Genomic DNA, 13,071 nt, shown 5'->3' on the forward strand with positions numbered 1-13,071 from the left:
AGCCACGCGACCCGGAAACATGTAGGTCTTTCCGGGCGGGGGGGCAAACGAGTTTTTACGTAACATCGTGGGATAATCACCGTTCGGATGCTGCGTCCCGGCTTCTCTTCGCGATTGTATCGCAGAAGAGAAGAAAAAAAAATTGCGGGCGATCCTGACGTGCAGTCTCGCGCGCGCCGACGATTAGATCCACGGAGCGATTAAGGCGGAGTGATCGCGTGTCCGTGACATTGATGTCTCGTAATGTTGACGCGATTATTCGTGCAATTATCTAACCGATCGTTTCCGCGGTGATGATCGATGACAGAGCAAATTATTTCCGACTGCTCGTCTTCTGACGTAACTCTGAAAGAGAAATCGCGATTTTTTTTTTTTTTTCTTCAGCCCAGCATACGTTTTCGGAATCGCGGAAAATCGTAATCCATACACTTTACGATCTCGTCCAATCGTATACGTGGCGATCGACACATTTCGCCATTTTTGTTTCTAATGCAAAAATAAATTTTGCAAGAGGATAGAGAAAGTCGCATTTTTGCTACTCTATAACGAATCGGGTCTATTTCAAAAAGGAATGTTCTCCTTCGAGGGAGAATGTCTTTTCACTGGGCCTCATTCTACGGTCACATTCAGCACACATTTCGTTCCGTTTCTCGTTTCTCGTATTCACGCGTAGCGAACCGCGCCCACGCTCGTCTAGAAAAGAAAAGAAAGGAAGATATTAGGAACGCGACAGGTTGTGCGATCGATAGGATGGAATCATAAGTGATGTTACAGTTCGCGAACTGGAGACCACGACTTTTCTTCAAACGGTGAAAGCTAAAGAGATCTCTAAGTGGAAAAAAGAAGAGAAGTACCCGGCGCGTTATTAAATTAGAAAACGCTCGCGCACGAAGGAAAATAAGCTTTTTTGGACGCGTTATACGCATTAGAAAGTGCTTCCTTGTTTACAGAACTTTTGCGCAGTACCCGTACAGAAATTTAGAGAGCAAGAAGTAAGTATCGATGATTAAACTCGAAAGTGGAACGTTTGGCGATCTTGCAAAGTTATAAGTCACAGGTGCATGAGAGTTTAATGAAATATTAAAACATCTTTCAATATCCATTTGATCTTTTGGCCTACTGAATATATCTATTGATAAATAATTATCCTTCAAAACTTTTGAAAATTAATTATTATTAATATACATATATTTAATAAATATGTGTGTGTTTTTCGACCTTGTCATGAATAGAAAAAATCATGCCAACATTTTAATAGACTTTAATAAGCTTCGTGATTAAGATTCACGCGCGAAAGCGTGAAGACACACGAGGTGACAATCGTTAGGAAAAATTTTCAGAGAGAGAGATACATTTCTATTTTTCCGTTTTCGACAAAATTTCCAGAAAATTGCCGATCTGTTGTATTTAAAATTGGAGCAAAACTGGAGCAGTTATAGCGTAAAAAAAAAAAAACCGTCTGTTCAAGATCGCCTTGCTCCAGCATCGCGGACAGCAATTCCCGGAGAGTAGCCCAATGTCTTTTGTCCCCCATTCGTCGTAGCCCTATGTTGACGCGTCGCGGAGAAGCACGGCGCCGATGGCCGGCGCTCGTGAGATTCCCCCTCTGGTACCAGGCTGGTGGAGGAAGGAGGTCACCCGGTCACCCAGATGAGGTTCCTTGCCCGTCGTTTATTGCTCCCTCGTCGCGTCGCGTGATACAACGTCGGTGACCAGCCGGGGTGCCCCACCGACACGACGGTCCTGACCAATCCTGTCCCCTGTTTTCGTGCCGACCACCGAACCGGTCGGCGATCCGGCATCCGCAGAACCGGCAGCGTGTCCAGATTTAAGCTTCTTCCTTGCCGGGCAAGATCTCCGAAGATCTCCTCACTCGCGCGTTAGTTTAACTTTGAGCCGCCTGTCACTCGTGCGGTCGCAACACCGCGATAGATCCCGATCATTCGGCTGCTGCTCGATCGAGGGATCGAGCGTGACTGTTCTCCGCCGTGAAGGGAATCCCCCTGTTGAGCGAGTAGTAATTTTTGGAGAACGCATCATGGCTGTGAGGGTCACGATCCTGGTGCTGATGGTCACGCTGGTGGTCGTCGCGTCCGCTGGATTGCTCGGTGAGCTGTTCGGAGCAAAATACGATTAAGAGACATTGGCGCGGGTGACCTAACCGCGAGGCGCGCTGGAGACTTCGACGAGCGGACATACGTGTTTGCCTGCGATCGACGCGACTGCATTTATTGTTTTGAATCGTTTCTATGATAATTTGCGATTGCAAGAATTGCAAGAAAGAGATTACGCGACCGATTACTTTCCTTTCGTTCGAAAAACGAAATATCGAATGACATTTAATTCGTCTTTATTAATTTCGTTGTCGCTAAATAAAACTGATTGTACGTCATGCCGTGGATATCGTAGTTTGCTATCATAATAGTAAATAATAAATTTCTTTTTATTATGTTATTTCGTTGAAACAAATTTTGACAATTTTATACGGGAAATGAAAATTATTTTTTGCGATGCAACATATCTATCAAATTCCCAACAAAAGGAAATTCTACTGCTGTTGTGTTTTTCATCTTTAGACAGGACAATTTTTTATTTGGAATTATTTTTAACATTTAGTTTAAAGGCCTTTAAAAGCTTTTATAAAACGAAACGTGATAATTTAAATTAAGTGCGTTTTACTTTCACTTTACGCCACTCCAAGTATTCTTTGTCTCTATTGTCTTAAAATCTCATAAAGGATGCTTTGAAATTGTCATTCGACCATTTAATTCGACAATGCGCGAGAAAGTTCCCCGATGAAGATTCATGTTCACATTGACATACTTAACATCTAGTTAGTGGTGAGTGCGTGTGTGTATGTGTGCGTACGTAGTGCGTATATAGTTCTCCGATCTATAAAAGTGTGGATATAAGCACTTCAAATGTCACAGCCTAATTCGTTCTTTGAGAGAGAGAGAGAGAGAGAGAGAGAGAGAGAGAGAGAGAGAGAATGAGAATTCAAAGGAAACTTTTATGATACGACGGAGAAACGCGTAGAAATTTGGCTTCCATTGGACTTTCGATCGGCGGTGACTTTCGTTTCGTTCCGATTTCTCTATTCCGAGTTTCTCTGTCGCCGCTCGTCCCTTATCTCTCTCACACACGCATACACACGCATACACACGCATAGACACGCACATGTGCGCTTCCTGCCTACAGAGACCCTGCTTTCATGGGATCTGCCGGAAGTCGAAGCGAGATCGACCATGCCGCAATCCAAATGCCTATGTCAAACTTCCGGTTGCTTGTGCTGTGTTGATCTGAATCTGACGGCCACAATCGATCTAGGCGGCCCGGCTTGCATGAATATCAAACAGAAGGAACAGAATATCTCATTGAATCTGAGTTACGGCGATAATCCAGTTCACAATGCGACAATAAGGATTGGCAAGTAGTACAATCAAATAATAATCATAATAATAATAAAGAAATCTTTCATCTATGCCAAATTTTGAATTAAATCTGCTTAATAGCAATTTTTAATTATAATGCAAAAATGTTGTAACGCGTTAGATTGAAACTGAGTTGAAAAATAAGTTAATACGACATTCTTACAACAGCTGTCGAAAACATAAAAAAAATATATATATATATAAAATATCACGAAATTTTAAATGTGCAATCTAATTTGACTTTTGCGTCAAATAAACGACAAATTGATCCAATTAAATTTGCGATCCTCAATATCTATATCGTTGCAGCGAACGCGGCCAACAAGCCGACATGCATGAATCTCCTTTCGGATTTGGCGCAGATCTGCGCGCGATTTACATCAGTGAAACAATCTGACATCGGTGGCTATGACGGCTGCATGGTGATTGAGCCGGCTTTATTGGGCGCGCCGCAGGCTACCTACCACATAGGATGCTTCAATTTCTATCAGGGTGTCCGACAAGTGGAGGTTTCCGCGTAAGTATCTGTATTATCTCTTCTTCGGCGAAAACGTTCGCAAAATATCAGAAAATTAAAGAAAAATTTGTTATTATGTCCTCTCGAATAATCCTGCGCAGCATCACCGAGACGACGGAACCTGCCGATAACACGGATGAGGATGATGATACTCTAAACACCGACGAGCTGATTGCCGCGGTATCCGCCAGCGCCGAGCAAGGCATCGCGCTATTCACTCAATGGTTGGGTCTTAATCTGAATCCAAAGCTGAATTTCACGAGTAAAGAGAACGGCCCGCAGGACAATCAGCAGCAGCAGCAGCAGCAGCAGCAACAGCAGCAACGAACGGAAACGTCCTCGAGATCAGCTCGCAACATGGCCGAAGTCGCGCAGAGCGAGAGGAGCGACGAGCGGTTCAAGCAGCTGTTAAGCGCCCAGGACAACGTTCTGAAGGGTTCAGCGACCATTGGACAGTCTCACGGCATGGAGACTACTTTTGTTTACTCTAAACCGAGCGACCTAATGACCGAGAGGAATTCGACCGAGGAGGCCAAGAGGAAGCTCGAAGCGGAAGCCGTGGTGTCGCAACATCGTGTCGTGGTGCCAAAAGAGTCCAGGAGGGGAGGGCGAGCGTACAACATCCATCAGCATGTCAACGAGATCTGAACCGTGTCGTGTGACTGGTATCTCGTGCAGGAGACCGCCAGCCACTTCTTCTTTTAGAGCTAGGCTGCCACACGTAGACTATAATTCTATGCACTGTGGAGCTGGGCGATGGAGAGGAAGTCATCGCCTCGTTCGGCTACGTCTGTCAAAAGCTGCACTTAACTGTGGTAATTCAATCTTCGCGATCGAAACGGATCGTGATTCACGGTAATATCTCAGGGGCTCCAATAACCCTGATACTTCAGCAATTAAGCTATTAATTGAGCTATTAAGCGGAGTAAAGTGAACTTCGCACCACAGTGCAACACAATCCTCCGGAATAATCACTATTGTCATATCGTATTGCTATTGCAATCAAAGTATATGGAGATAAAGGAATGAAATTTTCTTCGTGTCACCAAAATAAGAATTTTTATTAATAATTTATTATTTATTGATGATTTCGAAAGTTATTCATAGAATCTAAAGAAAAATAATTTTCAAAAACTACATAATTTTGCTAAATATAAAATCTTTCTGCAAATCTATCTTTCTTGCTTTGGTGCGCAGTTTTTCATGCTATTTTATTTAATAATATTATGATATATCTGAATATTAAGTTGGTGCAATATTAGATATTTAAACAAGTTGTTATATAATGTAAATTCGGGCATTCTGTTGTTGTTAAGATATGCAAAATATGTTGATTAATTTTGGAAAGAATATATATCAATGATTCAACGATGACCCAGCAAATGTCAAACCAGAAAAATTATTTGTAAAAAGTAAAGGTAAAAGAACACAATTAAATTTTCAAAAAGTAAAAACTGAACTGTCGCACAAACATAACTTTAGAGTATAAAAATACGTTAAAAAATATAATAATTTAATTTATAATAAATAAAAAATTATTATAAATAGATCATGTAAATATACATTATTTAAAATTATTTACTTTTAAAATAACTTTTGTTTTTAAAATTCATTTTAGCTGCACCAACCTAATAATTTTTATAATCTTAATAATTTAATTATTTAGTTAAAATATATATTGATGAGCGTTGCTCCAATATATATCTTATATTATATCACATCGTATCTTGATTATTTACATTCGCTCAGCTCCTTCAAATATGATCTCCCACGATTGTAATCAATTGTTTTCGCTACATTCTAAAATCGTTACCTCTATCGTGATGATCATTCATTTTTAACGATTAAGCATAAGATATTTTGATTAAACATATGTTTAATTAAATAACTACGTCTTATTGGAATTCAATTAGCTGATTAGCTATTAATTAACCTGTGATTCATTTATTTTTAAAAAGAAAAAGTAGAAATAAAAAATTTTCTACAATAATATCGAATTCCCCGAAATCAAACATTCAACGATGATAGCTTAAGCGTTTTCATTATGCGTATTATGTGTTTTAATCTTTTCAAATTCATCGATACAAAAATATCGAAAAAATAAAATAGAGAAACGGCAATTTCGTGTTGCATACGGTTTTTGTATGCAAAATTGCCTCCTATTACGAAGCCAGGCTAAATTATGCATTACTATTTGCACGTCATCTATGTTAATCCACCAAAAAAAAAAAAAAAAGAATAAAATTTCCTGACAAAAGATTAATTTTTTAATTTTGTTCTCTTCCTTTTATCTCTTTTTTCAAACGAAGGAATTGGTAAACTTTGATTTTGAGTATTAAATTTGTGCTTTTAGTTTGAAAATTTTCACACTTAGGCGTTAATTTAATTTTATACTGATTATCTCTTATTTTATAATTAATCTATATTTTTATCTTATTATTGAGTTCACTTTTTCTTTATATTATAATCAAAAATTAATAAATTAGGATGGTATAACCATAAAATGATAATTTACAAAACATAAAAATAACATAAAAATACAAAAGACTTCACAGACAAAAGCGATTAAAATATTTAAGATATTTACATCAATATTTATAGAATAGAATAGAATTAGTAAACTAATGTAAAATAGAATAGAATGAAATTAAAGCGATTTCTTTATTTATAATATTATATAAAAAATATAATTTATAATATATAATTATTTTAATTATTTTTATTTCACTTTTGTGTCACTTATTATTAATGACATTTAAGTGACAAACAAAATCATACTGACATTATGTTATTATTCTGTGTTCCACATGGAGATTTCTTCATACTTCTTTAGAAAATCGAAAATTGAATGGTATTTGGGAAATATTTGAAAAGAATAATATATTAATGATTCAACGATGACTCAGCAAATGTCAAAAAAGAAAAATTATTTGCAGAAAGTAAAGGTAAAAGAACACCATTGAATTTTCAAAAAGTAAAAACTGGACTGTCGCACAAGCATACTTTATAAGTATAAAACTACGTTCAAAAATACGTTAAAAATTTTATTTATAATAAATTTATAATAAATAAAAAATTATTATAAATAACCTAATACGTTACACAATAGTGGCACATAAAAAATCGAATCTTCATCGGCTATATGTAAAAAGACTTTTTTCCTAACCCAATATTTTGTTAGATTAATCCTTGTTCTTTTTTATAAATGTACAGATATATGAATGGGAGCTGCGCGTACACTTATGACACAGCAAACTAATACTAAATATTTTATTTTGATGAAAAGTTATTCGTATACGAAAGAAATAATTTCGTTTTTATTTATTTCCCTGATATAAATGTATAGGAATTTCTGATGTTTAAAAATAAAAACGACATCAAAGTTATCTCCTTTTATTTTATTTATTAATTTAAATACGATTTCTTGAAAAAATTGTAAAATAATTATTTAAGTAAAAGTGTTAAAAATGTTCCATTTATAAGACACATAAAATCAATGCTTTTAATAATAATAAGTAATAATTAAGTAATAATAAATAATAATAAGTAATAATAAGTAATAATAAGTAATAATAAGTAAAATAATTGAGTAATGTCAATCAATCAAAAATCCTATAGTCATTATGTTGATACAAAAAGTAACGTAGCTAATAAAACAAACTACAACTAGTTCTTATGACAAACAATAAGTTGATTGTCTCCTTTGTCGTACATTGTCGTAAAATATATTGACACGCCTACAAAATCTGTCCCCACCAAGGGGACAGATTAAAAAGTTGTCCCCACCATTGTCCCTACTTTTCAAACATAAAGATTGAGAAGTGGGGAACAGAAAAGAAGAGGAGATTTAGTTTAAAATTTGACTACGCCACGTGCTTCAGAAATATAAGCGACAGTGCCGAATATTTAAACAAAAGGAAAATTTATTTTAATTTAAGAAACATTTTAGTGCGCAATTATTAGTATTGTTAATTGTGTCCGAACTTTGGAATTTTTAAAATGAAGAGGAGACTTTCTGAAACGGTAACATTAATACTGAAAGGATGGCAATTCAAAGTCGATAAGCAAAAATTAATCGATAAAAGTCAATATTTTGCTGCACTTCTATCCAAAAATTATATTGACTATCGTAAAAGGAAACATACTATCTTGTATGATATTCCTATAATGTTGATGGAAGTAAGTTAATTCAAATTTCTCTTCGTATAATTATATATTCGTATTTTTTAATTTGAAGTTAAAAACCTTGGTCCACTTGGTTCTATTAAAAACTTGAAAGATTAGATTGAATTAAATAGTAAATTAAATGTAAATAATAATCTTGATGCAATAAGAACATAAAAAATAGATTATAAAGTTTTATTATATTTCTGGTGAAACGTTTAGCTATTTCTTTGAATAAAACGTATGTCTTATTTAAAAACTTCAAATATTTTGTGAAATATTTTATTTAGCAGGAACTTATTCTAATATTTTTATATAATGCATTTGCAATTGTATCTAATATATTCTATGTGTTGTATATTCTATTATAGATAAAAAATGACAATATAATATATATATTCATATAATATATTTTATATATATATATATATATATATATATATATATATATATATAGTAATTTTTTTATCTGTAATAGAATATACTAGATACAATTGCAAATGCATTTTGTATATACATATACATGCATATGTCCGCATGATAGATTATGCTAAAGTATATTAGAATATGTTAGATCCAACAGAGTAAATGCTAAATCCAGCATCGAGTGATGCTATAGGCTGCGTTCTGATATTCACTGCAAGTATTGGAAATGTATAATATACGTGACCTGAACTATATATTTTCAGTACTGGCAGTGAATATCGGAACGCAGCCATAGAATTTTAAACAATCTTGGACTGGATTCCATAAAGCACATATGCGCGCATTTTGTTATAGTATACATGATAATTATAGATAAATGCGCGCTTTACGGTAGCCTTGATCTTATCGAGATCTCGATATGCTAAACCTCGATATCGATTTCGAATGTTACAAATAATCTCGTCTCTATTTCGAGACAAGATCGAGATGAGATCGAGATTTATCTCGTCTCGTGCGCATCTCTAGTCATGCACGTTATGTATGTATGCATATATGTGTGCTTACGCACATGCACACACATATATATATACATATATAAACATATGTTTATACATAAAATGCATTAGCAATTTGTTGTAGCATATCCTATTGCAGACAGAAAAAAATAGTACAGGCAAAAATTAATATAATATCTATTTTGTGATGACTAATTTATTTCATAAGTGCAACAATAATTTAAAAAATTGCAATTACGCTATTTCTTAAAATAGATTTATATCTTTTTAAATATATAGATTCTTTAATATAGAAAATATAATTTATATATATAATTTACATATAATTTAGAATATATAGATTCTTTAAATTTTTAAATTATATAGATTATATGAAAATGTTAGAATAAGTTTTTTGTACCTATGCACGTGCGTACATGCGTGCAAATTTCTCTTCGTAAAATTTTTTTATTTAAAATTAAAAATCCACTTATTTCTATTAAAGAATAGATTGCATTAAATAGTAAATTAAACATAAATAATAATCTTGATGCTGTAAGAATATAAAGAACATAAAATTTTATTATATTTACGGTGGAACGTTTAAATATCTCTTTAAATAAAACGTATGTTTTATTTAAAAATTTTAAATATCTCATCAAATATGTAATTTTGGAACAACTTATTTTAATATTTTCATATAATAAAATAATATATTTCATATAATAAAATACATGTATGGTGTGTGTGTGTGTGTGTGTGTGTGTGTGTGCGCGCGCGCGTGTGTGTGTGTGTTTGAGAGTGACATTGTATTTTATTAAAATAAATCATTTTGTTTCAATCAAAATAATGAAACAATTATTTTGTAGATGTTTCTTGATTGGATCCATTGTGATTACCTTCCCGCAAGAGAGATTAAAATTACTTCTGATCCTGAAGAGCTTAATAATTTGTTTGACTTATTGGAAATAAGCGTTTTATTTGCAGCAGATAAACTGATAGAAGATATAACAGATATTTTTGAACAACGATATATGAAACCAGAATATTTACTTGACATTTGGTTATATGCTGACGAATTGGGAATTCAAATTCTACGAGATCTTTTTTTCTCAGCTAGTTTAGATCGTTTTGTGGAGCTATCTCTTGATTCGCTTCGTAAATTGCAAAAAAAGGATTTTTTAAAACTAATCTGTAACATTAACCTAAGATGTTCAGACCAGTATTTAAATGAAATTATTAACGATTGGGTCCAAATTAATCTAGTAAGTAAATATTAATTATGAGAATAATATTTTATTACTTTATATATTTATAATGATGTTTTACATAAAAACTTTAAAAATATTCTGAAAATATGTTTTTTAAAATGTTTTTTTTTTAAAAAGTAATTTTTATTTCAAAACTTATGCTCAGAATATTTCTTTTCTTTTCTTAATATTTTATTATATTCTATTATACATCAACATGTTATACAACATTCTTTCATAATAAAAAATCATTTTTAATAGGATGACACAATTTATGATGAGCGGAAATTCTTGACAAATAAAGAGAAACCCACTTTACAAGCTATTATAATGTCTAATAACTCCAGTATTAACAGTGATTTTTTTATTTATTGTTGGGATGGTAAAGAATTCTTTAAATCTACCTCCTTTAAATATCCTAAAGACATTATCGAACATTGCAATTACACTCAGAGCACGTTAAAAGGGGAGAGGATTGTTGCTAGAGGTATGCTATTTTTTATTTCATCTTGTTTTGTCTTATTCATTTATTATTTTACATAATCTTTTTAGGATATAATTTGTATCTACTTGGAGGACAATATATTCATAACGGACGTTATAACAAAAACATATGGCGATATTCTTTGATTTCAAAGAAATGGTATCTTCAGACAGTGTAAGAATCCTAATAATTAAACAGATAGGTGTAATTATAGATGGATAGATTTACTAAAAGAGGTCATCTCTTAAAACAATTTTTATTAATATTTTAGAATGCCAATTGGAAGAAGAGATATGATCGCTGCATTTGTCCAAAATAAATTAATAATTATAGCTGGTATAGGAAAAGATAGAAAAAAAGTTAATCGTATTGATATTTATGATGTACATGCAGGTAATTTAACGTAACGTTAAAATTACATATACAGTATACAGTAATAAAATATATAAAATATATATTATTGAAACATATAATATTAAAACTGTTTTCTTACTATAATTTTGTAGAAATATTAAAATTAAAATAAAAATAACAATGGACTTTTGACATAAGAAATAACACATATGAAGTAAAAGACTAGTGAGAGTTAACGTGTATGAATATTAATATATTATAGAGACTAGTTGCAGTACTTGATTCTCCTTGTCTGTTTTGTTTTTTTTTGTTTAATTATTTAAATATCTTTTAACTTAGAGTTAAATAAAAAATATATGTAGTATTATATATAGTATTATATAATGTGAGAGTCTTTAATGATTTGAATATACATAATAGTCTGTGACGAAGATTATTAGGTATAATTTTTCAGATACGAATTATATCGGATTACTTTTTTTAATTATCGTTTCTCACGAATATATTCTCAACCGAAATTTATAAAAACACAAATTATTTTGTTATATTCCTTGTTATAATCCTTGCTCTTTGTTTTACTAATGCACAGATACATGGATAGAAGATAAGTTTTCGCATATTTGGAAAACTGATACTAAACATTTTGCTGTAAATGGAAACTTGTACATTTTTGATAAAAATGACACTGATTCTTACATTAGTATTTATTCATCTAAATTGGGTTACTGGCAATACTTGAATTTCTCGGAAATTTGCCCTTTCTCTCTATTTATCTATAAATTTGACATTCCAAAAAAAACATCGATACTCACATTTGACAATGCGAGATGTCATCTAGGTAAATATTATAATTTTTATGCATTATATGAGTGTAAAATTTATGCATTATATAAGTGTAAAAGATATTTAAAATTTATTATGTATTATATTTCTTTTTGCAGATACGAAGAAAAAAATTTTAAATGTTGCATGCAACATGACATATTGTAGTCATATCGATTTTAAGTATGTACCAATGGACGACATGAATTCTTTTTACAAATCATCGCGCGAACATGAGCGCAGATTACATATGCCTTATGCCATAAAACTTTTTAAAATACCAAATAACGGAAAATATGTAAAAGAGACCATTAACTTACCGATAATAGCATGTTGTAAAAGCCAATTTGATTCGTGTAATTCAATTGATTATTCTAATTTGCATTTGCATTGCATCCCCTGTAACTTACCTTCATTATATTGTAGGTCAAAATTTATCAATCTAATGGATCTAAAACACTTACATCATTATTAAGATATACAAATTGATTTATGTTTAATTTAGGAATAAGCTTTAGCTATAGCTTTATTGTTTATTACTGCTGCATTTTAAGTCTGTTAAAAATAACGACGCGACTGTAATATAAGAAATTGTTTCTAATTTATAGAAAATATTCAATAAACAGGATTATTACAGTTTTTATTAGCATATGTGATTCACCTTAAGGATAATGTATAATATATATTGAGATTGATATATAAACATGTACTCGCTTACATTAATAAGTTTCTAAAAAATAAAACATAAATAATTTAAACATTTATAGACTGACAAAATATTTTAATATTGAAAATTTTAATATTGGAAATAGAAATCTCGCCCGCGCGCACGTGTGTAATCTATGTGATGTTTGATAATAAAAATGGCACCAAAGTTATCTCCTTTTATTTTATTTATTAATTTAAATATGATTTCTTGAAAAAATTGTAAAATAATTGTTTAAGTTGTATTAAAAATATTATAAGGATTAAAAATATTCCATTTATAAGTCATATATAAAATCAATGATTTTAATAATAAAATTAAATAATATTAATCAATTAAAAAATCCTGTAGTCCCTATGTTGATAAAAAGTAACGTGTAACTAATAAAACAAACTAAAACTTGCTTTTATGACAAACAGTAAG

At 31.9% G+C, this 13,071-nt stretch overlaps 1 protein-coding gene and 1 long non-coding RNA gene across 2 annotated transcripts; both read left to right on the forward strand.

The window, feature by feature from the left end:
- Positions 1-734: 734 nt before the first annotated feature.
- On the forward strand, positions 735-6,192 carry LOC105433331 (uncharacterized). The gene is made up of 4 exons (XM_025219870.2): positions 735-2,108; positions 3,199-3,426; positions 3,741-3,948; positions 4,050-6,192. Exons 1-4 carry the CDS (start codon positions 2,039-2,041, stop codon positions 4,594-4,596), a joined length of 1,053 nt encoding a protein of 350 aa, XP_025075655.2. The 5' UTR covers positions 735-2,038; the 3' UTR covers positions 4,597-6,192.
- A 3,582-nt stretch (positions 6,193-9,774) lies between these two features.
- Positions 9,775-12,729, forward strand: LOC105433330 (uncharacterized). The gene is made up of 4 exons (XR_016138752.1): positions 9,775-10,297; positions 10,544-10,940; positions 11,038-11,159; positions 11,710-12,729. It is a non-coding gene; the product is annotated as an uncharacterized LOC105433330 (long non-coding RNA).
- The last annotated feature ends 342 nt before the right edge of the window (positions 12,730-13,071 follow it).

This window comes from Pogonomyrmex barbatus, unplaced genomic scaffold, assembly GCF_055798465.1.
Source record: "Pogonomyrmex barbatus isolate J1 unplaced genomic scaffold, ASM5579846v1 scaffold1, whole genome shotgun sequence".
Lineage (NCBI taxonomy): Eukaryota > Metazoa > Arthropoda > Insecta > Hymenoptera > Formicidae > Pogonomyrmex > Pogonomyrmex barbatus.

Bases quoted from the DNA above. Each gene is read 5' to 3' on its own strand.
- LOC105433331 (XM_025219870.2), top strand. From the start codon at position 2,039: ATGGCTGTGAGGGTCACGATCCTGGTGCTGATGGTCACGCTGGTGGTC. The intron at 2,109-3,198 runs GTGAGCTGTTCG...TCCTGCCTACAG, and splicing joins CGCGTCCGCTGGATTGCTCG to AGACCCTGCTTTCATGGGAT. The intron at 3,427-3,740 runs GCAAGTAGTACA...ATATCGTTGCAG, and splicing joins CAATGCGACAATAAGGATTG to CGAACGCGGCCAACAAGCCG.